This window comes from Myripristis murdjan, chromosome 10 (genome assembly GCF_902150065.1).
Source record: "Myripristis murdjan chromosome 10, fMyrMur1.1, whole genome shotgun sequence".
Taxonomy (NCBI): domain Eukaryota; kingdom Metazoa; phylum Chordata; class Actinopteri; order Holocentriformes; family Holocentridae; genus Myripristis; species Myripristis murdjan.
In genome coordinates this window covers 20,997,667-21,024,473 of record NC_043989.1, presented here as the reverse complement: position 1 = coordinate 21,024,473, position 26,807 = coordinate 20,997,667, and the positions used below count along the sequence as shown (strand labels likewise).

The 26,807-nt window shown below is 43.7% G+C and overlaps 1 protein-coding gene and 1 long non-coding RNA gene across 3 annotated transcripts in view; both read left to right on the top strand.

Annotated features, from left to right (window-relative positions):
- The first annotated feature begins 208 nt into the window (after positions 1–208).
- Positions 209–26,807, top strand: part of pdgfrb (platelet-derived growth factor receptor, beta polypeptide) — a 34,779-nt gene continuing 8,180 nt past the window's right edge. Inside the window, exons 1-19 of one of the 2 annotated variants that reach the window (XM_030062215.1) lie at positions 209–963; positions 11,182–11,260; positions 12,224–12,553; positions 12,707–12,964; positions 13,914–14,044; positions 14,950–15,115; positions 16,276–16,456; positions 16,894–17,009; positions 17,218–17,341; positions 17,562–17,770; positions 21,791–21,885; positions 21,997–22,129; positions 22,776–22,880; positions 23,271–23,381; positions 24,213–24,372; positions 24,585–24,751; positions 25,301–25,419; positions 25,987–26,109; positions 26,396–26,507. In XM_030062215.1, the coding sequence (XP_029918075.1) occupies positions 11,209–11,260; positions 12,224–12,553; positions 12,707–12,964; positions 13,914–14,044; positions 14,950–15,115; positions 16,276–16,456; positions 16,894–17,009; positions 17,218–17,341; positions 17,562–17,770; positions 21,791–21,885; positions 21,997–22,129; positions 22,776–22,880; positions 23,271–23,381; positions 24,213–24,372; positions 24,585–24,751; positions 25,301–25,419; positions 25,987–26,109; positions 26,396–26,507 (2,692 nt within the window). In that variant the 5' untranslated portion in view covers positions 209–963; positions 11,182–11,208. Of the gene's footprint in view, positions 964–10,806; positions 10,937–11,181; positions 11,261–12,223; positions 12,554–12,706; positions 12,965–13,913; positions 14,045–14,949; positions 15,116–16,275; positions 16,457–16,893; positions 17,010–17,217; positions 17,342–17,561; positions 17,771–21,790; positions 21,886–21,996; positions 22,130–22,775; positions 22,881–23,270; positions 23,382–24,212; positions 24,373–24,584; positions 24,752–25,300; positions 25,420–25,986; positions 26,110–26,395; positions 26,508–26,807 lie in introns of those variants that run through there. The other variant, XM_030062214.1, reaches the window with a different exon arrangement.
- LOC115366659 (uncharacterized) lies at positions 19,592–20,014 on the top strand. Its single transcript, XR_003928852.1, has 3 exons — positions 19,592–19,635; positions 19,749–19,867; positions 19,954–20,014. It is a non-coding gene; the product is annotated as an uncharacterized LOC115366659 (long non-coding RNA).

Sequence of the window (26,807 nt, the reverse complement as noted above, 5' to 3'; positions counted from 1 at the left end):
CATGTTTGTTTCCAAAGCGGGCCACCTTGAGCTCTGCCAAAAACCTTTTTCCCCCGAACCTCCACTCACTCACTCGCCCACTCACTCTCTCTCTCTCTCACTCTTTCCCTTCCTTCTTTATTGTGCTTGTTGTTTTTTTGGGGGGGGAGTTAGACGCGGTCCAGATTGCTGTTGCCAGTAGAGACTGTCTCAGTTGGTTCAGCTCCGCTACACCTCCTCTAGCTCCTCATCGAGCTCCAGTTGCTAACGGCTCCATTCATAAACAAATCACTCCGGCTTGGGACCTCTCAAGAGCAACAAACAGAACTTGATCTGTATTTTGAAGTTTTCTCCCTCCGTCGTACTTGCCTGTCTCTTTCATTCATTTTTCTTTAAACTTCCCTCTCTTGCTTTTGCTCAACTCCCCTTCTTCCTAACTCCCTCCCTCCTCTCCCTCCCTCCTCACTCCTACTCTTTAGTGTGTTGGAGTTGCTGCACAGCCGGACCACTCACACTCTTTTCTGTGTGAATCTGTCAGCGCAGAAGTGTGTGAATGTGTGTATGTGTGTGAGTGAGTGTGTGTATCTCCACTGGGAACTTTTTTTTTCCCCCCTTGAAACTTACAGAACTCTTTGGGAGCAGTGGGCAGGCTTTTTCAGAGTGTGAGAGAGGAGAGGAGACCCCCACGGTGCTGTGATTTGACTAAACAAACAGCCGGGCTCAGAGCGGTACCTCCTCCAGCGGACTCCCAGGACACCAGAGATTAACCTTGCAGCCCTCAGACCCTGAACATCTGAGGGATCTATACATCTTACCCAGCAGCCCCCTGTGGAGAGAGCCGGCTGGAAAGCTCGCCTCTGATTTCAGAAGGAGACCGGCCACTGGCCAGCAAACGTATCCGACAGAGAAGGAGCGAAAGGAGAGAGAGGCAAACACACTCCCTCATCCTGAGAGACTTGTCTGCGCTCTAGGATAACGCTGAAGGTAAGAGGCCCTCCTTTCTTGCACTTTTCGGGTTCGGGCTTTCAGTCATGGCTGCCTGGCTGGCAGCTGTTGGCAGAAGTGAAGATGTACTGTACGAGGCGGAGAAAATTCACTTAGCCTGCATGAGGAGCCCACTGTGACCGATTCAATTTCATAGCTGTCTGTCCCGGGATGGATGCACCTCATCCCTGCAGCACTGGACGGCTGAGCCATAGGTTCCAACATCAGACGCAAATTGCTGAAATTCTGCATCTTAACAAGTCATTGGGTCTCATATGCAGTGTTGAAATCTGCCTGTGGGATGAGATAATCCCACCTGGTTCAGGAATTTTTTCCAGGAACAAACACAAATATGTTGAAACAAAGCAGGATAAGGCCGTCTTGTAGTATCAAGAAAATGAAACTTGATGAAACAAACTGATTAGCATTTGACACAAGCAGGATTATCTCATCCCACTGGTAAAAAAATTTCAGTTAGTTTAAGAAAAAACAAAGATTTTAATAGTGAATATGAAACTAAATGGTTTGTTAACATGGAGAGTTTTTGCATTGAACACATGGCTTTAATGACAAACCAATATCTGGGTTTAACACGTAAGCTGAAAGATAAGTTTCAAGAGTCTGTTGCCATGGTTTTGTTTACATTGTTGTCAGTCTAGTGAAAATGTATCTGCCCCGGTGGCATTTGTTACCCACATACAACCATTACAATGTGAAAGAGTGTGAGCAACCTGTTCAAACATCTGCATGGCGATGACTTGAGTTGTCCTTTACTGTGCACACAACATTAGACGGCCACAACAACCGACGGGCATCTCTGTGCACACACACGCCTTTTTGACTCTACTCACAGTGCAACTCTAACATTGTTTACCTTCTCACGTTTGACAAGGTGCTCCCGGGGTCTCTCTGACACACAAACACACACACACACACACACACATAGGGCTTTATTGCCCAAGCTGTTTGCATGCTCTCCACTTTGTGCTCCGCTGCTGAAGGGGCTGTTTGTGCGTCCCTCTTCAGTCACCCTGAGTGAACGTCGCTCCTCACCAGTGAACCGTCCGCCTCCTGCCTCTCTGGTCAATGACCTTAACACAATCAATCTTTTCTGCAGCATAGCGGCGCATGGAAACTCATAGCGGCCATGTGCATAGTGTTATCAGCCCGAACATCCATCACTGTCACCAGCGGCCTCAGTAGTTGCGGATGGGTATCTTTTTTCAGCGATAACACTCTATACCAGCTCATGTAACCTGGAGTTATTGCCTCGCCTCGCTCACCCTTGACAAACCTCTCGTAAACCTGTGAATCAGTCTTGTCCGGGCCACGCGGAGCAGACATAAACAACCGGCTGAATCATCCCCCTCATCCCCTCATTCATCACAAGGGAAGGTTTTAGTACCTGGAATGAGTTTGGTTATGACAACGCGAGCTATTTCACGACAGAGACACATGTGGCAGGCACGTCTTTTCACTCTGATCCGGCATATGTTTGGCACCTGAACACACTCCCTGGTTGACGCGGGGCCTGCTGCACCAGTGCCCCGGTGGTGTGTTGGGCATGAGGACGGTTAGCCACATACAGAGGACATTCATCTGCTGTGTACAGATGACCTTTGTGAAAGAAAACTGAGTTAGCATCTCCTAAACAGATGTCCTCTTGTAATGAAAACATTGCTGGCATGTGTTTTGTGATATGACTCCTCCTCTTGGTCGACAGTAGGTTTTTGATCTTCTGTAACCACCTTGTTTGGAGATGGCTCTGGGGTTATTTTGGTCCACATCTGGCATTGTCTGGTACTATTGTTGCACATGAGCCATCGGAAAACTGCATGCATATCATAGCTGCACCATTAACGGGATTACATCTCTTGTGGAGTGGCTCAAAAGCAGAATATATTAGATATACCCCTGACAAATTTCTATGGCTGGGATTTGCAAAACAGTTTTATTCTTTTTCTGACTGCCGGGGATTTTTCTCCCTGTGCGTCAGGGTGCTGGTATGTACTATAGTAGAGCTCTCTCTCTCCCTGGCCCCCGACGCTGTCCTGCCCATGTCGGCTCCGTTCCCCCGACCCAAACCTAATCCTTCCCCATCAGCTGTTTCCTGGCTCTCCCGACTCTCTGCATGCCAGCCACTCTGAGAAAATGTGCTTCACATTATGACCATGCAGAAAACATGCCCTGAGTCTGATTCGGCTCACATGTGCTATACGGAGAGCCGATGTTGCCCCGCGCGCTCTCCGCTAAACAGCGAGTTTTGAAACACATTGATCCCATTCTGTCCTCCTGTGATTTATCTTTTGTAAGCCGAACACACAGCTGTTGTCCAGCAGCTATGTGCTGCAGACTAGTGTGACGTTGTTTCGATCTGGAGAGGCTACAGAGAGTTTAACAGCTGATTAAAACCACTCTTTGAATTCTTGTCATCTGACTATGCATTAAAAGGGCAGCATATATATTAATAATGAGCGTGTCTTGGATTTCATATGCAAGGACAACCTCTGACTCATTTTCTGGTGGTCATTTCTGTGGTGATTCATAATTCATCACACATACTTTTTGACTGAGCTGGAGATTCTCCTGCAAGACCGTCAGTCCTCTGCCCTCCTAAAGGGCACCACTGCTTTATCACGGTACTTAGACTCTTATTTGAGTCATATCATAACATTTAATGAAGAACACTAAGTGGTGCAGAGATAGAGCATCCTGTCTGGCTGCCCTTCCATCTGTCCCCCCCCTCCCCTCTCTTTCCCTCCTTCTTTCACTCCCACCCACTCGCACAGAGCTGACAGGCAGCTGTATCCCATCTTAGGAGAGAGGAGGAGAAATTCAGCCACTCCTTGAGGACAACTCCTCAAGGAAGTTGAAAAAAGGGACATTATCTCTTCTATGATTTTAAGATAACAAAGTTTGAGAGGTAAAAACAGCATAAGCAAAAGCAAAGAAAGGTGCTGTTTTCAGTCATTAGTGCATTAGCTAATTTTTTTTTTTTTTACCAGTCCTGTGCCAGAGACACAATGTCCTGTCTGTGCATTAGCCTCATTTAGGCGGCAGTATAAGTGCTTTCACAGTTGCACCTACTACATAAGGCAAAATAAAGATTTTTTTTTTTTTTTTTTTAAATCGGAAGTTTTGGTCTCCATCACATTCTTTTAAAGTGCTGGTCTTTTTCCTGCAGTTTTCGTTGTCCTGAGTCCAACTAAAACATGCCAGACTTGGTGATACCGTGAAGTGGGACAGGAGGACGAAAGAAAACACCCTGTTGCTTTTACAAGACGATAAGAATATTCCACACAATGGAAAAATAACGGGGGGCTAATTCCAATTTCTTCTGGCCCATCTACCTTAAAGTTATGGGCGTCAAAATCAGTGGTAATATCTAACATAGCATTCCCTCTTATTTATGACTGCCATCATTTCTCGTCTGTGGACGGAAAAAGAAAACTACCTTGAAATTATGAGAAAATGGGAGACAGATATGATGAGTTTTGCTCTGCATCACCACAGTAAAGGTCAAAATGAACATAATTCCACATAACAGAACAAATTGCAAACGGTTTGCGTGGTCACCCAGATTTACTTTTGCTCTCCCTGCCACACACTGTTGTTTTGGGAAGTTGCTGTAGAAAACGAGGGGAATTTAAAGCCAGTCAGAGTCCTTAATTGTATTCAGCTGTCTCTTTTTCTTTCATTTTGAGATGTCTGTCTGTGTGCGTGTGTGTGTGAGTGTGTGTGTTGGGGGGGGGTACAGAAGTGTGTAGGCGTCCTCTGTTTCTCACGGGACAGGGTGGGGGGGTTGTACGCTGAAGTGTTTGGGGGACGGTGTACAGGAAGAAGGAGGGGAAATGGGGTGTTGCACCATCCAGATGGGGAGGTCTTAGCTAGAAACCTTTAGAGGATGGGATGCTGTCTAAGTCTGTCAACTCTGTGCACCTTCTGTGGCCAATGAGTGGAAACACTGTACCTGAGACTTCTACATGATACTGGCCTGCAGTCTACTTTTGTTTATTTATGGTCAGATTATGATCATATCATGTATCATGTGTGACATTTAGAAAGGAAAACACATTACGGCCAAACTGGTAGCAACCCAATATTTACTGCTTGAGAAAAGGGGAAATTTTGATTTAAATGTCAGGGGGGAAAAGACACCAGTGACACTTCAAAGTTACAGCCCCTCTGGTAAAAAAAAGTTCTCTTTGATTTCTTAATCCTTTTCCCCTCATTTGGGCTCGCAAACGAGTAGAAAATTGCATCATTAAGCTGATATCAAACGCAAACCACATCTGAGGCTGTCAGTCTGCAACCACCCGTTTTAACCAGAAGCCCTCATTTACAACCTGTTTTGAAAAGGAGCAAACCGAAATCCACCGATTCCCAAACATGTGTTGCCTCGGGGTGAAGCCGCTATGGCCGCTGCTGAGGCGAGACTACTCACAGACATTTCATTCACACTGAGGCAAACCAGTTTGGTGAAAAGGGGGGGAAAAAAAAAACGACAGGACTTTGTTGATGCAATATCAGATGATGCAAATGTGAAAGGGCTTATGTATGCTTTCAAGCTCTCAAGTTACAAAACAGCTTTACCAGATACTGACAGTGCCCAGAAGTCTTTGCAGGGAGAAGTTTTCAGTCGTCCGACAGGGAGTTGCCCTGGATGGTCAAAAGTTGTTAAAAACATCTTCCCGGCTCTGACCAAGTCTGTTACACAGCTCCACCACATTTGCCAAAATACTATGACAGAGCAACAGGCAAGCTTCTGGAGTGGGGAAATATGTGGGGAATTTCCGTGCTGGTGAAAGTTATTATTCCTTTTTTTTTTTTTTTTTTTTTTTTTTTTACATTTTAGTTTTGCCTAATAGTGTTAGACATGAAAAGCATCCATGGCATCAAATGTGCCCCAAGGCATAAAGAGGGTTAAAACAAAATGTCAGTGAGCAAATAAACCCGAATACAATTTAATAAGTGTGACTGTCCTTTCTTTTCACTGTGGAAGATGAATGGTTGGATCAGATCAGCGAGATGCCACACTTAAGCATTTCCTGCTTATAATAACTCCAGACACTCAGACAGTGTGTGTACTACACACTTTTTTCACTCAGGAGCCTGTAGTTTGTCAATTATAGTCACAGCTCTGGGACTGTATGGCCAAGCTGCAGGGGGGAAAGGAGGGGGCTGCGAGGGTCGCATCGTGCATCGTGGGTCTCCTGCTCAGGGACCAGAAGGTTCGTCTCAGGGGGGTTTCGTCTGTCCGAGAGGAGTGATAAAAATGGAGGTTTATTTTGACAAAGCCGCGCTGGGTCATTTTTTTCCCACAGAGCTTGCCAAGGTCCCGCTGCACGGAGACACGTTCTGAGACCCCGACTTCCCTCTAAAAAAAGACACGTTTTGAGAGAAAAAAAAAAAAACTTGATGATGAGTGTGGCGGGTGCACTTTTTCAGTGCTGCAGCTATTCTAAGTGATATGTTTTGCAGTATGCCCTAATAAAGTAAAAGCGTCTTGAGTCGTGGGTTGTTACTAATCTGTTGTTCCAGTAATAATTGTTTGTTCTGGAAAGAGATGACCACCACATTGAAGATGTTCGGATAATAACTTCCCACCCGCACACATCAGCAGAGTTAACATTACTGTCTTTGATCTGAGGCCGTGCTCGTGCTCCCTCTAGAGTCCCACTCTATGTTTTGATGTGGTGTGTGTGTGTGTGTGTGTGTGCTGTAAACTGTATTTTGTATGTCTGCATACACCCTTAGCTGTTTTTCCACTGTGTGGTGTTGTGTGCAATCCTCTTGTGGTGTTGTACATGGTTTGTCATGCTTTGTCATTCATTTGTTCTCATGTGTTTGTTGTTTTTCCTGTTTGCTTTTTTTCATCTTTTTATCTTTTTTTTTTGCTTTGTTCTTCTTCCTGTTTCCTTTTGTCACTTCTGATTGGCAGTTTACATCTTCTGTTAATTTCCATCTCCTTATTTACACTTTTTTCCCCCTTCTTTTCCGTGCAGTTGTCCTCCCTCCAGTGTTTCTTGTTGTCTCTATGGATGTCTGGTTAGTGGTGGCGGTGGTCTGCTGCATCATGCAAGCATCGCTGACTCACACCCACACAGGGCCAGCAAATTTCCCCATACAGGAAGTCAGAGCTCTCCAGCTGCACTTCGGGAGGTTTTTTGGATATCTTTCTCTCTTTTGTTATTTTTTCCTTTCTTTTTCTTCTCCCCAAGTCCAATCATTCACTTTGGGGCGGGCTCAAAGAACGCATGGCTGCAAATGTGGTTCATAAAGTGGTTCCCACCTCATCACGGCGCGCTTCATCATTGCCAGATGTTTAAATTAAACATGCTGCCCCAGTATATATAGATAATCCCAGGAGTGGGATTACAGGCTGCTGAGGGAAGTGAGTTTACACACACTCCGGCTGTGTCCCGAGGCAGTGCGTGGGCTGCGTGCGTCCTGCTGAGGTTGAGTTAAGCATTCTTCCTTGTTAGCCTGTGACACTTTGAGTGTTTCGGGGTTGTTTATGAAAACTGCTTAGGGTCAATCAGCCACCAAATTCCCAGCATCTCTGGAAAAACTCATACGCCCTCATGGTGATTTTTTGTCATCCCTAAAATAAACACCACTTCTTTAGATCTTCACATCAACGTCAACATCCCATTAGGGGTTGGTAACATTTTTGGGGTAAACAGTAAGCCTGTAAAGCCCATCAGTGTCACGCTTAGTGTTAAAACATGAGCATTGTCTAATATTGTGACATCTCAGTAAAGATAATTTGTGTTCATAATACTGACAGTCACTGGTGTTGACATCCATTTCCTCGTTCTCGCCCTACAGCAACAGAACTATGATCGTTATTGTGTTCAGTGGGCCGGTTGTTACTTTACATTGTCTCAAACATCATTACATCGCTTCTCGGCATGCGTCTGTGGTTCAAACAGAGAATAGCTCTGTCTGTCAGGGATCAAACTGCTACCAAGTGTTTTTATTAAGTGGGCAGTACAGAGTTACTGACACTCTGCCAAACCTTCTTGGCAGATTATCTAGGGGTTCATTGTTAGAGAGTGTCCTGCCAGCGCTCTGTCCCCTCTTAGCGCTTCATAAAAAGGCCTGTTCCTTTCTCGCACAAAGACCTGACCGGGGCATAGATTAGCAAATAAGCAGCTATGGTTTCGACAGAGCTGCGACACCCTGAAGTTTTCTCGGGGTTAATCTCCAGCGGTAGTGTCCACTCTCCAGACCCCGCTCTCTTTTTGAAGTGGTCCGGTGGGTCTGTGTGGCCCTCTGATCTTAGGCAGTCTATCCCGTTTCAAGGGTCAGGCTTCTTCTCAAAGGCTGCTATTAAAAGGCCCCCTCTGCCCATCGGTCAACATGAAGCCTCATCATGTTGCAGTAGCCAAACATTTTTCCATCCCCTTCCCACTCGTCTCTGATGTTTCAAAGTCTCCAAATCAGATTTGATCACTCCTAGAGTCTTGCTGAAGTTGAAGCTTTCCTGGAGTTTGATCTCAGATGTCGGTTCATATCCTGCACAGGACAGTAAACCTACACTGTCCAAAAATCTCCTTCTGAGCAAGTCATTTTCTCTCATATTCAGTCGTAAAAAGTTTGTGAGAAAATCTGTCAGCAGGAGAAGGTAATCCCAGTTATCCCCGATACAGTTTCATTTGTTAAGAAATCTATAAATATGTTGGAAAAAGACAGAATAAGGCAGATGGGCCCACTACGGTCATGAAAACGACACTTGATTCAAGAAAATGATGGAAACAAGTGGGATTTCCTCATCCTGCAAGAAGATTTTTTCACTTGAATTCAGAAAAAAACAAGAAACATGAGAATGAGGGACTTGTTAAGATGAAGGTTTTTGCAGTGTAGCCCTGCCTGTTGATGCTTTGAATAATACAATCAGCAGCCCATCACCCTAAGTTGTGCTGCGCAGTGGCACATGCCTTTGGTGTCACTGCGCTTGTCAGTTGTCATGAACGGGCGCCATCGTTAAGGTCTCTGGCGCTCATGAGCGTTGATTTACGGCTTCCTCGATGCGCGGTCCCTCTCTGGCTGCGCTGCGGTCCCTGGGGATGAGGTGACCCTCCAGACCCCTCTGCTCCCTCTATCGTCACCAGCACGTCCCCCAGCGTATCAGCGATCCTGGGAAAGTTGCAGAGAAATACTGTGGGAACGCAAACTGTATACACACACTAATGACGGAAAAGGGAAGAGGAGGAGGGTATGTTTGTGTGTGTGTGTGTGTGTGTGCATGTGTGTGTGCATGGAGGTGGTGGGAGAGTGAGGTTTGGGGTGTAGGGTAGTGTGTGCTTGTGTGCACGGAGTGTGTACTTTAGCTTATGTTGGCATGAGGGGGATATTGTGTGAATGTGTGTGTGTGTGTGCGCACCAAGAAGAAACAGCAACAACGCAATCAAACTTGACACTGTCCTCTAGTGTAGCTCTCTCTCTCTCTCTCTCTCTCTCTCTCTCTCTCTCTCTCTTTCCTTCACCCCTTTTATTAGAACCAGGAGGCGGGGGAGGAAATGGACAAGTCATGTTTTTGGAGCAGCTGAGGAGCTCTTCGTTTTGGGAGCGGAAGTGCCAAAGGCAGTTAATTTTAGGGAGACAACAAGTATCTGGTTTGAGTAACTGGCTTTGAGTTAGTCATGGGACTTTCTGTGCCTCACTGTCAGTCTGATCAGGTCGCTCACTTTTTTCTCAGGCTAGAAATACACTTACACATCAATACTCTGATTTCATACTGTTGATGCTGTAAGTATTAGTTGAGCTAACGGTCAAAATAAATCATCGGCTTTTGTCATGATAAGAAACATTTTGATTTAACGTCACATGGATGAATATGTTTTTCTATCTAAGGGTGTAAAAAAACAGCAAGTGATCTTAAAATAGAAATTACACAATTGCAGGTCTTTATCGTGTAAAAATAATGGGGGGCAAAATGTGCTCATGATAGATTTCGCAATTTTTCCACTGGCTCCCTGGAAGGATCCCTCCTTCTCTTCCTCCTCCACCCTCTCTCGTCCCAAGGCTCCCTCTTCCGCCCTCTCTCTCTTTCCCACCCTCTCGTACACAGGCCTGTGATCTAACCTTAACTGTTTCCAGACGCCAGTGTGCTGCAATACCCCCCCCAACACACACACACACACACACACACACACCCATATACTCATACTCAGACTCCCCCCAACCACAGAAACAAACTGGCCCTCCCCTGTTCATTCTGGATCTTTCCTTCGACCCTCTCACTCGGTGCAGAAATATTTTGGAGCTTCCTCATCGACTTCATAGCGGTCAATGCGGGAGATGAGCACTAGTCACCTCTGACCCCTTAATTCTTCAATGTTGATATCATCACTTTGGTGTACAATACTAATGTTTCTGTTATAAAGCCATGGCAACCTGTCAAAACTCCAAATATGCTCCTCAGTCACCGGCTTTGGTGAATGCCCTCATTTTCACTTTTGTTTACGCCAAAACCAATTAATGGCTCAGCACGATGCAAGAATAGCTTGGGCGCAGCATTGTTGCCGCTGAGCTTGTAGCAAAAGCAGCACACAGTGACCTGTTTGTTGGTGGACAGACCACTGGTGAACCAAGAACAAAAAGTGCCAGACATTGTTGCTCTGTTTGGGTGCAGCGAGGCATCAAATACCTCCAGACTGAGCCTGTTCTGCGCCTAAGACTATCTGTGCAGGGCAGGAATCATTAGAGAAAGCAGCTTCATCAGCAAACCGAGTGCTTTTTTTTGTTTATTTGTATTTGTTCGAGCAGAGCATAGTTTTGTGCCATTTTCTTTGATTGGAAGCAGATTGCGCTGACATGAAATGTGATTTATTCCGTAAACTCCCGCTTGACCTGACCCATCAGGTCATAAAACAGGGCAGGAGTCTATGCATCATATGAAGCTTATCTCATACGGAGAGATATTAATGAGATGTTCGCAACCCTGAAGGGTTCAACACCCACTCAGGTATCAATCAACTACTTTATTTGCCTGCAGCTTGCAAAACATTTGTGTGTGTGTGTGTGTGTGTGCTAGGGTTAGGGTTAGGGGATTTCAGACAGCAAATGATTTTGAAAAAGGGTATGTGGGGTTTTAGACAAAACTCTTCACAATCTAGCATTCAATGTAAAAAAAAAAAAAAAGTCATCACAGTCTTGACTTCTTTACTGTAATTCAGTTGCTGAAGCATCGTCCCTTTTGTCTTTTGGCAGAGCAAAAGTGCTTTGAAGACATCAACCATGAGGAGGAGTGTGCCGGCGTCCACGCTCCGTCTGGCGGTCTTGGTCACAGGTGAGACATCCATCTCTCTCTGTCCACCAAAATGAAAATCCACATTTGCAACAGGATCACTGGTGGTTTTGCAGGGAAGCGAGGAGAGTGATGCCGAGCCTCGCTTTACAGCTACAGTTACAAGAAACCAGTGCAGAGTGAAAGAGTCGTCTCCAAATGCTCTGTTGGTGTCTTGTCAGAACTGAAAGAAATAACTTCAGCAAGGTTCAGAATATCAAATCCTAAAGGAACAGTTCACCCAAAATACAAAATATATATAAAAATATATTTTCCCACTTTCCTCAAGTGCAATCTATACCTCCAGTTAGTTTCTGTGATTTGGCAAGATTCCCAGTTTGTCTCACTCTGCCCTAAATCTGCCCTCAACAAGGATCAATTATAGGCAGTGAACTTTTGTAGGAAAAAATTCCCAATGAAACTCATCGTCAGTGAGGATGATGTAAGGTATCCATGTCACTGTTTTTGTAATGAGCTGTTGATGCTGAATTTTTTCCATATGTAAATTTTTGATGGTTCGAGCTCCACAAAACAGCACCCATTCAGTCCCGTTGCACTGTGGTACAGACGGACAGGGAAGGCTGTGGCAGAGCGGAAACCTCACCAAATCGCACAGGAAGTACCTGGATTGGTAAACTGAACTATGGAAAAGTGGGCAAATATTGGTGTGTTTTGAGTGAGCTGTTCTTTCAAAAGACACGTAACTGCCCTTTTCCTAGTGAATTGGGCCTGTAAGATAAACACTATTCTTGGATGTGAAGGACAGCTGACCTCTGTCATTTTGAATGCATCTGTCAGTGACAAGGCATCATTATCCTCCCGCTTGCCCGCTCCAGACAACTCACATCCCTCAGCAGCTGGAGATAGAACAGGATCTGGCTTGTATTGTTGCCGTAACCTTTGACCTCACGCTCCCGTCCTCTTTAACCCCCCAGCCTGACCTTTTTCTTGTTGTGTCAACCACAGCTCTTCTGCATTTCTGCCCTGAGTTTTGCTGCCTGGAGATCACACCCAGTGACAGTGAGCTGGTCCTGGCTGCAGGCTCGTCCCTCACCCTCACCTGCTCCAGCTCTGGGCCTGTCAAATGGGGGTTTAAGAGGGACGACGTGCCTTACTTCCGGATGGAGCATATCCAGAATGGAGACCCCCTCTCTGGTCAAAACCACAAAATTGTGCAGGACAGTGACACATCCAGTGTTTTGACCCTGTGGAACATGAGCTGGAAACACACCGGGGTGTATGAGTGCACTGACCAAGACACTGGAGAGACTAAGGAGGTGGCTGTCTTTGTCCCAGGTTAGACCTTGTTTACCTTTGCATGCTATCATATATCAAGTAGAAAAAATGCAATGTTAATTGTAGAGGAGTGACTTAATATTTTTTGTCTGTTCCAAGATTTCAGTTTGTCCAAAATGCAGACAATAAAATAAGCGGTCTCTTTGTCCTCAGACCCCGAGGTCTGGTTCGTAGAGAGCGCCCATGGCATGGTAACTAAGACCAGCGAGGAAGGCATCATCCCCTGCGTGGTCACCAACCCCGCCATCAATGTCACCCTCTATGAAAAGGACAGTGACATGCCGATCACAGGGCTCTATGTTCCCAGCGAGGGGTACAAGGCACTGCTGGAGGACAGGACCTACGTGTGTCGTGGGGAGCTGAACGGGGAGGTGAAAGAGTCCCAGGCCTTTTTTGTCTTCAGCATCGTTGGTAGGTGTTTTGGTTCAAGGTTTTGGTCATTTGAAACTCCACTGTAGTTCACCCAGATTTAGTTTACACCCATTGTTCCATCTTGCAAACTATTGAGGTTAATGGGACCATTTCTTTTCACAGCTACAAAACAGCATATAATGTCCACCACATCTCTTCAAGCAGCTCATGCAACAAAATCAAAGTGTAGCCTAGAAGTTTCTCTGAGGGTCCCAAATTCCAATATTTACCTTATTATTTCATGCATATCCTTCACTGACAGTAAATTGTTTTCATGTGTATCCTACAAGGCTCTAATCTTCTCAGTGTGGGATCCAGGGACCCTCAAGCATCTTTTAGGGGCTTCCACGGGATCCTCAGCATATAGGAATGCAATAAGAAATAAGAAATAATATAATCTCACTATAATTTAATCTGCTTGAAAATGTTACAATACCAAAAAAGTTGAGTGATTAGTTGAACATCATGGTTTAATGTCACCACTTTAAATTTAAAACGCTGTGTCAGTGTTCAACCATGACATCTTTTCATGCCACGGTCCTTAAGGCGAAATCACTTTAATTTGGGGTCTGCGGTGTAATGAGGGTCAATTTTGGGGTCCGAAACATGAAAAGGTTTGAAACTCCTATTCCAGTCAAAGACTCTGTTTGCTACTAAGAGAGAGTTTTTTTTTTTTTTTTTTTTTTTTTTTTTTTTTGGTTGTTAAAAGATATTAAATATTTGAGAGGAGTTTGGAATGACCAAATGACCAAATTTTCATTTTTGGGTGAATTGTTTCCTTTAAGCTGCAGCACCAATACCTTTTGCTCATTTTAATGATAGATGAGCCGTGAGGTAGAATGCTACTTTTTCTCTGTTTTGGAGTCACTGACCATGTCACCCCTCCACCCCACCTGCCTTTCCCCCCACCTCTGTCTCCTCTCCCCCACACTCATTCTTCCCGTCCCAGCCCCAGAGGCCATCGACGCCTACATCAATGCGTCAAAGATGGTGCTCAAGCAGGGCGAACCGCTGACAGTCAACTGCACCATCCATGGAGTGGAGCTAGCGTTCTTCTCCTGGGACTATCCCAACAGAGAGGTGAGTGGGAGTGGAGCAGAACAAGCCCTTTTGTTTGACTTTCCCTTTGCTGATCGCTCTCAGGCCTCAGAACCAAGCCCAAATTACATCAAGATGTACAGACACACCTCGGTTTTCATCCCCCTGCGAAATTCTGCCCGTGACACATGGTTTTGATACCGTAATGATGGGTTAGAAAATTTGTTAAATTCAAACTTGGACACAGCGCCGGATCAATATGAAAATGGTCTTCGCAGTTATGAGAGCGTATGTGAATGTACAGGAGGAGGATTCCAGCTTTGGTGAGGAGCTGTCAGGTTTGTTGGAACAAAATTACTTTACTTAACCTCTTCAACTCTGCTTGTCCCGTCAGTGGGCTCATCATTACAGATGCATGCTGTGCCGCTGAGCCGTGTCCAAACTCACTGAACTTCATTTAAAATTCTAGTGGAGATCCCAAGGTTTCCTAAGACACCAAATAGGTGTTGCTGAATGACAAGACATCTAGATATTTTCTATTTCATTTAACAGTGCAGCCATAAAACAATGGCATCTGGGTCTGAATATATCACTTAATATAAGCGTGATGTAGATTTAATGAAACATTGTAACAGGTAGATGCAGAAAATGCATGTGACATTGTAGCATGTTGGAAAAATATTTTTTAACTTAGCTATTTAAGGGGAAATTTAAGAGAAAGGGGCAGGGTCAAGAGGTTAAGGAGACAACCATCTTTCTCAGTACTTCTCACTATGTTTTATCTAATAGAGTAGAAATGTCAGACATCAGTTTCTTATTATTAGTTTCCTCTAAATTTTATTAAGCTGAAGTTGCATGATTTTATTTGTAATCATTTTAATTGCATTTTACACAAGGACATGTCACATTCAGAGATGCTGTTTGTCCTCTCCCTCTCGTCTCTGAAGGACATCGGCATTGAGCCGCTGACAGACGTCCTGTCCGCCATGAGTATGCGCTCCTACCTCATCTTCCCTCACGCCACACTGGCCCAAAGCGGCAACTACGTCTGCCATGTCCACGAGGGCGTGCGAGACCAGAGCGCCTCCGCCAACGTCAACATCACTGTCCTCGGTCAGACATACACACACGACGTAAAAACAAACCAGTGCTGCACAGATTATTATTGTGCTTTTTTGACTGAGAGAAGACTGCTTATTGTATAAACCTTTGCAAGTAAAGGTGAGCGAGAGAGGCGCCTCTGCCAAGTGAAATGAAAATCAAATTGTATTGGTTTATATTGAAAGTGATGCAATTAACAATATAAACACGCGTGTGTTTTGTGTGAAATGGACCTTTGACATTGCACCGATGTCCTTAATAATATCTGTAAAAACAGCTTCCAACCAGGAGGAAACTCTATCTGTACATTTTTGTGAAATTGACGTAATACGAATATAAGTCACAGCAAACAAAAACCGTTTATGTAACTGAGATCCGTTTCTTCAACCGTTAACATGATACAAACCGCAGACAGAATCGAAACAGCTAAGCAAGATTCAGCAGTAAGCTGAGAGTCAGTGAAATGGGGATTCATCACTGTCTGAGCTTTTCTTCCTCTTTCAGTCTCTTGACAGTCATTGAGCACTCATGCATTGGTCTGTGAGTGCTTATTCTATCTCCAGCGAGGTGTGTTATGTTTATAAAAGCCTCAAATAACTTAAACTGCCACGATCCATGCGGACAGCCCAGCATAGTTTTGGACAGCTTTCTGGACATGGCAGTGGAAAAGACAGATACTGTCTGAGACACTTTGCCTTTTCTGGTGTCTGATGAAGCAGCTTGAATTTACTAATAATTTACCATCAAGCAAGACTTGTGTGTGTATATCTAAGAGTGTCTGTCAAAGGTTGGATCAGTCTCTATTAACCCTTTGGCACATAGCGGTCACTACAGTGGACAGCTGTTTCAAAGTCATTTTCTCGTAAATGCAATGGTTTCTATGGTGGAATTGCATATCAGCTGTTAGAATGCTAAGGTTTATGCAGAGACTGTCAATTCTTGTTACATATTAATACTAGTATCGTGACATGGTAATACCAGTCGTGCATCCTTAAAGAAGTATGGAGACTCACAAAAGTGTTCATGCCCTAAGAAGAGTAAAAACACATAAGAAAAAAATCTTGACTCAGGCTTTCATAATTCATGCCTCAAAGGGTTAATTAAAGCTTACTGACATAAACATGTGTGACATATACATGTTTTGGTTGATCGTATGAATGTTCCTCCCTCAGAGCAAGGCTTTGTGGACCTGAGTCCGGCTCAGCAACGAAACATTTCAGCCCAGCTGCATGAGAACGTGGAGCTGAGAGTGGAGATCGAGGCCTACCCCCCACCTCAGGTCCACTGGAGCAGGGACGGTACCACCGTGAACGGAGACAAAACCATCACCACCAGGCAGGAACACGAGACCAGGTAGGCTGTCAGACTGACCCACAGCTCAAAACTCTTAAATAATGTGGTAGCCGCCTGGTGAGCTTATAAATGGCCTCAATACCATTAAAAGATTTTATGTGCTGTGAAACATTCAGAGCAAATGTTTTTTAAGTAATTAGCATGGGACCAGCACAGGTTAGAGTGACAGCCTCCAGAGACATTTAGCTTCTGTCCGTCATCACCAGATAAGACTTGGCGGAGAGAAACACGATACCCTCCAGAGGCCCACACTCCATCTTTCAGCATCACACAGGAACCATAAACACAAGATATTTGTGACAACTCTCAAATGTCTGCCAGAATAATGGCAGAGAACTATACTTTAAATAAACAAAGTTCTGAATTTTTTTATGCATGTTTCTGGCATTTGGGTGTAGATCTTTCTCTTAAAGTCGCCCATCTTTCTGCCACCTCAGATACGTCAGCACTCTGACCTTGGTGAGAGTGAGGATGGACCAGAGGGGCCTCTACTCTGTCCTTGTCACCAATGGAGACGACACGAAGGAAGTGACCTTTGATCTGGAGGTCCAGGGTGAGAGATCATTTTAATAAAGTCTTAATTATCTCTTACTCCTCATTATGAGTCTTGAAACACAAATGAATTGAAAGTAAGCATTGCATCTGATGTTAGCCAGACACGTGTATGGGAGAAATCATGGAGAAAATTGTGTAACATCCATAGCTTATTGTTTTTAATCTGTCTCTAATGATTAATGAGTGCTGTAACCCCCTGTGTGCAGTTCCCTCCCAGATTAAAGACCTGACTGACCACCACCTACCTGGGAAGAGGCACTTGGTGACCTGTGTCGCTGAGGGGGTCCCGTCCCCGACCATACAGTGGTACAGCTGCAACAGCATGCTCAAGTGAGCCATATCTCTGAGCCGTTTGTCACTGTTGCTGATCTGTCACACACTGAACACTAGGGGGCTGACCATACACAGATGTTTGTCTTGCTGTGTTGCTCTGTGTGTCAGTCTTGACTCAGTGATGCTGTGAATGTGGAATCCTGCATGGTAATACCAGAGCACCTGCTCATTTCTCTGATTCAAAGCTTATGCATTTTGGTTTTGTGTCCTGCTCCAGGTGCAGCAACCAGACGGCAGCATGGCAGCCACTGGAGCCCGAAACTGAGGCGCTGAGCATCCTAACTAACGTCAGCTACAGCGAGACTCGCAAAATAAGCCGAGTTCACAGCCAGGTGACCTTCCACAAGCCCCAGCAGCTCACTGTTCGCTGTGAGACCAGCAATCAAGGAGGGCTCGACAGACGAGACATCAAACTGTTGACCAACAGTAAGTGTGTTGTGGGTCTGACACTAGAAATCTTGTTTGCTATTTTTGTGTGAAATCCATGTGATTTTCACTGCACTTTGCTGTGAAGGCTCAGGTTAATGACGGTTCACAGGAATTTGCTCCCTCTGTGTGCAGTGCAGATAACTGCTGGGAACTCACACTGATTGTGAATTTCTGGCAGTACTGCAAACATGTGAAACCTGGCGGCTGAACCCCTGGCCTCTGATAATGCTGTAGACTATAATGGTAATAGGGGAACTTTGACCCCTATTCAATATTTAAAAGCTCCAGATATTCTACATGTGGAAAACCAAAAGGCCGGCTTTATTCATTAAATAAGGGTACACTAAGCTCGATATAGTAGTAGTTTTTCTGGTATAAATAGATCCGGTGTAGTATAAATATATAGTATACTATAAAATAATTGCATTCTCAGTAGATTAATTACTATGTTGAATTACCTTATGTGCCATATTTACCTTACATACCATTACATTGGTCAGTAAACTTATTAAAGGTTCAATATGTAAAATCGAGGGTTTATTTCAACAATGTAGATGCAGCCATCAAACTTAACAAATCAGTACGCAATGTGAAGCAGTGGTTCTCCACCTTTTTGGTGTCAAACAGATTCACATCAGTCTGAGCCATATTTGATAAGATGTAGTCTCAGGGATCCTCACCTGGCCTGTGACAGCCAGCTCTCAACATTTATTTCCTTGGTGTGTGACTTATGTATGTCACCACATTGTCCCATGCAAGATGGAAGATATCTTCAGACAAGAACACGCAAACATGGACACGGTGTCCCAATGGTTTCCATTTTTTTTAAATCTGATCTTTGCTGCTTGTCTGTACCACTGACCTGTACAATGCACGGACAACGTCTGACCTTCGACTCCGCAGAGACACCGTGGCAGAATGTGCTGCCTTGTGACAGGCACCGGGTTTCAGGTGGTCCCGCATTAGACACTGACAACCTGAAGAAGATTTTAAAGGCCGTTAGCGGGATCTCCCGCCAGATAAAGGAGGTAGATCAGCACCTGGACCAGAGACTCACTGCACTGGAAAATAGAGTGACCTCTTTAGAGCACACCCAGGAAAATTACATCACAGAGTCAGAGGAGGTGAAGAGGAGAAGACATGCCCAAATTATGGTAAGAATATACATGTGCGATTTTATTGATTAGACGACTGCATACAAACAGACTTTGCATTGATCAAAATGTAACTAAAAACTGATTATTCTTAGATATATTGCTTGAGCCATTTTTTGGGGTGGGGGGGTGGAGGTGGGGGGGTGGAGGTGGGGGGGGGGGGGGGGGGGGGGGGGGGGGGGGGGGTCACTAACTCATCTAAAAACTGTACACTCGTTCTAACTTTACTGTTTCGTCTGCTGATAGAAAGCCATGCATCATCTCCATAACTCTGAGGCAAATTCCAGGCATCGCTATGACCTGGATCAAGTGTAAGATTAAAGAGCAACTAAACCCAAATCACTATGAAGTCTGACCTCTAGTGGTGAAAAGTGGAGTGCCTGGTCTTTGGTGGCAGGTGATGTCACCACCTGTTGCACTTTAGGAGCGGTGACATCACCTGCCACCAAAGACCAGGCACTCTACTTTTCATCATTAGGGGTCAGGCTTCACAGAGATTTGGATTTGGGGTATATTATAGCACAGATGCCAAATATATATGCATGTATATAATGCTATGCACTCTATTACATGGAAGTAAAGATATAATGATCTCTCATTTGTTTACATTTTGTTTTCACAGACTGGACTCACCTCATAATGAAGCAGTGACGTCTCATTTGATTTCGAGTCCAGACTTGCAGCATGTGGATTATAATCTAATTCTATGTAAGTAACTGTTTGCTGCAGCTCTCTTATGAAGCTTGATGAATAGACTAGACTGTTTCTCTTACACACAGTTTTCTTATTGCTTGCTTTATGTATTTATTTTCACTGTCCAGCCGCCTGTAAGACGTTCTATGAGATGCTGCGTAGGACGTATCGACATCGCCAACGTGAACTTCCAGCTCAGGCGGCCGACGTGAAGAGCTCAGCATGGAGTTGACAGAGGAAGGAGAGGGTAAAAGTAATTGTCAGCAAATAATGAAATGAATTTTCCGTTACATTAGGAGATGTATAGTGCTGATTGTGTGTCTGTGTTTACAGTTGTTGGATGCAAGACAGAGTGTACAGACAGCTGAGGAAGTGGACTTCTGGAGGGGCGGCACCATCAACATTATGTCTGCAGAGGAGGACGGGGGGCGGAGGGGGGTGGGGGTGGCGGAGGTCTGTGTGGATGGTGAGGCCCCAAACTTTCGCAACCAGGGGCCGGCGGATCTGTGTGTTACGTCTGGATGCCAATCTAATGTACACGTGCACTCATCACAGCTGTGGGCAGAACGCAGACAGGAAGCAACCCAGTAATAATGACTCAGAGAGAGCAAAAAGCTATTTTAACCATGGCTCTTACGCAGCTGCAGGCCTCATGTTATGTGATTTATGGACCTGTACACCTTGATATGAAAATATGTTTTGTTTACATGTCAGATACCGTTTTAAAATTACCTCTCAGGGACCCCACTCTGAACTCCAAACTGAACTGTGTTCACTTTGTGCATTTTCTGTTTGAGACAATAAAGCTGTTTTTTACTTAAATTGTAGTGTTACACTTTTTTTTTGTCTTATCCCAAATAAATCAATATTAATATCAGCACTGTAACTGCAGCCACAAGTGATCAAAAGTGATTTTTCTTTTAAAAAGTTCATGGTTCCATCCAGTGCTTGAATTAATTTGCTTTTTTGTTTGCTTTTCATTTGACACTGCTTTGTCAAAACCCTGTAGATCCACTATGGGATGTAACAATATTGGCGAGTGCAGGCCTGTGGCTCCACCTTTCATTGTCTTTCCAAGTGGAGTTCAAGTGGAGAGGGGCAGTGAAGCTACAGGGCTATGGAGTGAATTTGCAAGGTTTTGTCAAAGCAAGACCTCAGAGTGTCAAATGAAAAGCAAATGGAAAAGTAAAAAAGAAGTGGAAAAAGGGAATCCCTGAAACTCTGGGTCCTTGGCAAATGGAAAAGTAAATGATAAATTAAAGAGCAAAAAGAAAAAGAAGAAGGAATCACCAACTTTATTTTCCATTTAAAAGAATATATTGTTGTAAATAGATTTCTGAATTAAGCAACTAATTTCACTTTTAAAAACTGTCAAAGCAAATTTTGTTAGTCTGCTATTTTTTATATTCTGTGTAATACTGAATTAAATTTAAATATTTTGCTAGCTATTTTTGATTGATCAATCAAGCAATTTATTTCATTTTTAAAAACTGCCAATGCAAATTCTGTTATTCTGCTATTTTTTATATTCTGTAATACTGCATTAATTTAAATATTTTGCTAGCTATTTTTGATTGATCTATTTGTTGGTTGATTTATTTGGTAATTTATAAATCCCTTTTTAATATCATCTATTTATTGATGGATCCATTTAATCATTTGCTTCTATTTATACTTCCTTTCATTGTCACATTAAATATGAGTTAATGCCTGGCTCAGTAACCATTGAGGTAAATTCTCTGGGTCCTCTGGATCTTCTTGAACTTCAAATGTTCTGTGTAATACGCCTTCAACTTTCAACTCTAGGAAATTGGTTTGAAGCCAGGCAGTAAAAAACAGTCAAAACAAAGCATAAACAAACGTACATATACAAAGTCAAATAACATATAAGAGCATTAAAAATAATATAAATAGAGCTAATAAGGATGTAAAGCTAAAAATTGGATTCAGCAGAAAACAGGTACCTGTATTAACTGAATTAATTAATTAAAAAAAAAAAAAAAACAGGAATAGCACCCATGTATGTTCTCTAGATATATATTTTTTCTAACTATATCTGTGGGAATCAGTGTCCACTGATATAGCTGCACTAATACTGTGTTCTACTGCTGTGAATGGCAAATGTTGGCTCAGAAACACACACTGCTCTGCTTGCTCTCCTCTGTTGCAGCGCTGTTCTCCCAGGTGGCAGTGTTGGCCGCTGTTCTCGCTCTAGTGGTCATCATCATCATCTCTATCATCATCCTCATTGCTGTGTGGAGGAAGGTGAGGCAGACAAAATCTAACATGACGGCTGCTTGGTGATTTGTGAAGTCGAATGAAACATCGCTGAATGAGACCTAATGGTGGTGCTTTGGCCTCTCTGTTTGTTTTTAGAAGCCGCGCTATGAGATCAGGTGGAAGGTGATTGAGTCGGTGAGCCTCGATGGCCATGAGTACATCTACGTGGACCCCATCCACCTGCCCTACGACCTGGCCTGGGAAATGCCGCGAGACAACCTGGTGCTCGGTGAGACATTTGGCAGAGAGCAGATAAATGACAGCGTAAACAGGCTGATTTTCACCCTTTATTCATAGGATGATGAATTATCAGATCAGCTAATTGAGTTTCCCTCTGTCACAAATGTAATTTATAAATCAAATTAGTAGCAGATAAGATACTAAACAAACTAAACTCATGAGCCAATCGGGAGCCTGTGTAGTGGTTTTAAAAGTAGTGCAATGTGGGGTTTTTTTGTCCTACACATTGAGTCAGTCACGGCTGACCGGTAGTTTGAATGCCGAAATCAGATTCAAAATGGTTCAAAAAGGTTTGTTCACTTGTCCTGTTGGTTACTCGGGGCTGTTTTTATTTAAAAAGACTTGTCAGCTGTCTTTATGTTGTTGATAGTCAGCTGCTCCCCACAAAACAGGAAGCTTCCTGAGCTCAATAAAGCCAGCCGTGGTTAGATCTCAAGAAAAGCAATCTGGAGTCATCTATCATAAACACATGTAGGCCAATTTCTGACCTCCCCTTGCATGGGAAAAAAAAACCCACTGGTGAAATTTGTTTACAGTAATATTGTTTTGCTGAGCACAAATGTTCCTCCCTCTTGTTGAGGTTTCATGTGTGCTCCATTCAACTCCTTTCTATTGAGCCGTTCTTTGTGTTCCAGGTCGCACTCTTGGATCGGGAGCCTTTGGCAGGGTGGTCGAGGCAACTGCGTACGGTCTCACTCATTCCCAGTCCAGCACAAAAGTGGCAGTGAAAATGCTCAAATGTAAGCTGCAAAAATGTAAAAAAAAAAAAAAAAAATCATTAGAAAGCCATGTGTGTGTTCAGTGTGCACAATGCAGAGACCACAGTGGAGATCCCTGCACTGCTGTCACATATTGTTGCACAGATGCCGTGTTCCTGTGGGCTGAAGTGTGAGACCAGCTCCCCGATGTGCTTTAGTTTGGTTGCCAGCCTGGCTCCACTTTCAGCCAGCGTGCCATTGTGCAGTTTGGCAGGGCAGCAATGTGTTCCAGTCTGGCGCTACCACACTGAACTTTATGTTTTTCTCTCCTGTTCTCATACCTACCTCGCACTGCCCCACTTTCATACTTATTCACCTCCCTCTCTCTCTCTCTCTCTCTCTCTCTCTCCCTCTCTCTCTGTCTCTATTCAGCCACAGCGAGGAGGAGTGAAACCCAGGCTCTGATGTCAGAACTGAAGATCATGAGCCACCTCGGCCCTCACCTCAACATTGTAAACTTGCTGGGTGCCTGCACCAAACAGGGTGAGACACACCGTCCATTCATTGGGTCTGTTTTTTTTTTTTTTTTTTACAACAAATCAATAATCCAAAACATGTGTAAATGTAAGTTACATTTACAATAACAATCACTAATAAATGTTCAATCAATCAGTATTTCTTAATTATCACTTAAAGCAATAGTTAATTTTATACTTTACTATGATTAATCTACATTACTTCAATTTAACAAACCATTAAATATCCATTCACCAGTCATTATAAACATCAACTTGAAATTTAAGTTCACATAATATTTGTAATAAACACATTTTGTTTGCAACATTTGTTATTCATTGACAAATACTGAATATGAAAGTGTTTAACTGTCATATTAAGAAATAATAACTCTAAACAAATAACCAAACTGTTACCTAAGGCAATCAGAAATCATTGGTTCAAATCACTGATTCAGTTTAATAGTTAGAATGCATTTAAATGAACAGATCTGTTAAAACGTCATTATATCACATACATTAAACATTCTATGTTTAGTGACAAATGTAGGAAATTAACAAATCTACCAGCTGTCACTTCAACATAGCAATTACCAATACACAATGTTAAGTACTTATTGTTTAAATATGTATTATAAAATGGTACCAAATGTTAAACCTACCTAATTCAGTTCATGATTCATAAATGTGTTACAAAATACATCAAAAGGAAGTGTGTTTACTTGAGCTTTTGAAACAACTAAGTGAATTAAATGAAAAATTAACTTTGTAAACATTTGATCCATGACTTGTAAATCTGAAATAACTCATTTGATAATTATCCTCGTTTCTTCCTCATTCCCACCGGTCCACCAATCAGGCCCTCTGTACCTGGTGACGGAGTACTGTCGCTATGGTGACCTGGTGGACTACCTGCACAGGAACAAGCACACCTTCCTGCAGTATTATGCAGAGAAGAACCAAGAGGACTCGGGCTGCCGCATCTCAGCAGGGAGCACCCCGCTTAGCCAGAGGAAAGGGTGAGTCAACCGGACGCACGGCACAAAATCAACACCCAGAGCCGCACAAAGAGCTGTTTTGTACAGGATGTTTTCTATGCTGTCACATTTCTCTGTGCTGGCGGAAACAGCCACAGAAATTATTTTTCCCATCAAGTTTGATACGGTCAGGGGCCGTGATGGAGATTATATTTGTATTTCAACCCAAATCCACTATTTTTAACTCTCCGCAGCTATGTGTCGTTTGGCAGCGAGTGTGATGGAGGGTATATGGACATGAGTAAAGATGAGCCCTCAGTCTATGTGCCCATGCTGGAGCAGATAGACACCATCAAATATGCAGACATCCAGCCGTCCCCATATGAGTCTCCCTACCAGCAGGACATCTATCAGGAACAAGGTTTGAGCTGTGTATGGCTGTGTGTGGGTGCGTGTACTGAGTGTGTGTATGTAAACTCTGCCGATGAAAACAAGGATTAGGATGACACGCTATGAGGAAACACAGTGGAGGAAGTACAATGCAGTGCAGGTCTTAACACTGCCTGCCTGTCTGCTGGACACATGGAGAGCACATGAGGCCAAGAGACGAACGCAGGCCTCTCACAGGATGTGTGAATTAGCGGCTTTTATGTGTGAAAAGCAGCGGCTCTAATCAGCAAATTTGAAATCACATATTCCATAACAGCTCTATTGTTTTAGCCTCATTTATCAGTGAATATAATGCACTTTTTGTTTATGTGCCAGTGCAGTGATGCAAGATAGGAGTGTGTAGACAATGTTTGCAGCATGTAGGGCATGAGTTTAATTTCAACCCATGCAGTCACAAGACATAGGGAGTTCCCCCGACAAATAAACAACAGGGACAATTTCTTTAGTTGTGACTCGTCCCTCCCTTTCTCATCTGCTGCTGTCGTCTCACCTTGTCGCCTCCTTTGTTTTGCCCATTCAGGTGGCAGCAGAGTGGACCTGGCAATGGTCATCAGTGACTCTCCCATTCTCACCTACAACGACCTGCTGGGCTTCAGCTACCAAGTGGCAAAGGGCATGGAGTTCCTCGCCTCCAAGAATGTAGGATATTCAAAGAAAATGTCACTCTGCACTAAGAAGTTGTATTTATTTCATGCAAGGGGGAATAGATCTGCACTGGTGCCTTGGTGCCACTAATGTTGAAGTCAATGGGACGGATGTGGAATATCCCACTATAAACCACTATACTTCAGAGATTCAAATATATAACAAAACACACTTTACATAATGGAGACTGGTGTATTTTGTCCAATGTGCGCATTAGTTGTCCTTCTTACTTGAGGAGTGAGTCCAGCAGTGCTAGTTTAAAATGTACAATACAACATATCAAATATGAGCTACTCAGCAGTGCACAAATTCGTTGTAATTCCAACACCTGGCTGAGGCGATAACCTGTTAAATTCGGCATTCTCAATTCGGCAAACCCATTCTCATTCCCACATTTGTCCACACTCTGCAACAATTTGGGCTCACAGGCTACCCACTGACACATTGTCCCCTCCTTCTTCATACGTTCCTTGCATCCTGTATTGTGTGAATCTGTTTTCATGCACTGCATCAAAGGTATTATTGAATTTTGTCTTGTATTTCAATTCCTTCCCCTCCAAGTGTGTCCATCGCGACCTCGCCGCCAGGAACGTGTTGATCTGCGAGGGCAAGCTGGTGAAGATCTGTGACTTCGGCCTGGCCAGAGACATCATGCACGACTCCAACTACATCTCCAAAGGCAGCGTGAGTGGCAGTGTCACTTCAATGAGATAATGTTTTATTTACATAGTAGTAGTAGTTCCAGTATGTAAGATATCATGAAATGGATCTGCTGTGGTCAAGTTCAAATGTTTGCTTTTGAGTCAGTGACAGCCCAGTTGACAGTCTATCTGACATAGTTTGGCGTTTTTCATATTTTAGCTTAATTTGAGTATTTACATGCTCCTATATCGGTTCAAGGTTTTAGTTGGACAGCAGCCATATCAAAGTGCTATTATACCTCACTTAGTTTGTTTCATCTCTCACTCAGACCTTCCTGCCTCTGAAGTGGATGGCGCCCGAAAGTATCTTCCATAATCTGTACACCACCTTGAGTGATGTCTGGTCGTATGGCATCCTGCTTTGGGAGATTTTCACTCTGGGTCAGTCCACACACACACACACACGCACACGCACACACACACACACACACACACACACACACACACACACACACACACACATACACACAAAAGAAAGTGAGTCATTTTGTACATGCGGTACAAGGAACTCATCTTTTTGGGGATAAACGAAACCACAACCACACCATACAATTATAAATGCAGACACAACTGCAAATAGAAATGTAGAAATAGTAAATTGGTCTCCTTTCGAAGAAGTGTATATGATATCTAGTTGAAAAGAAATTCAGGAAATAAGTCTCTTTTCTTTTCTATACTTAT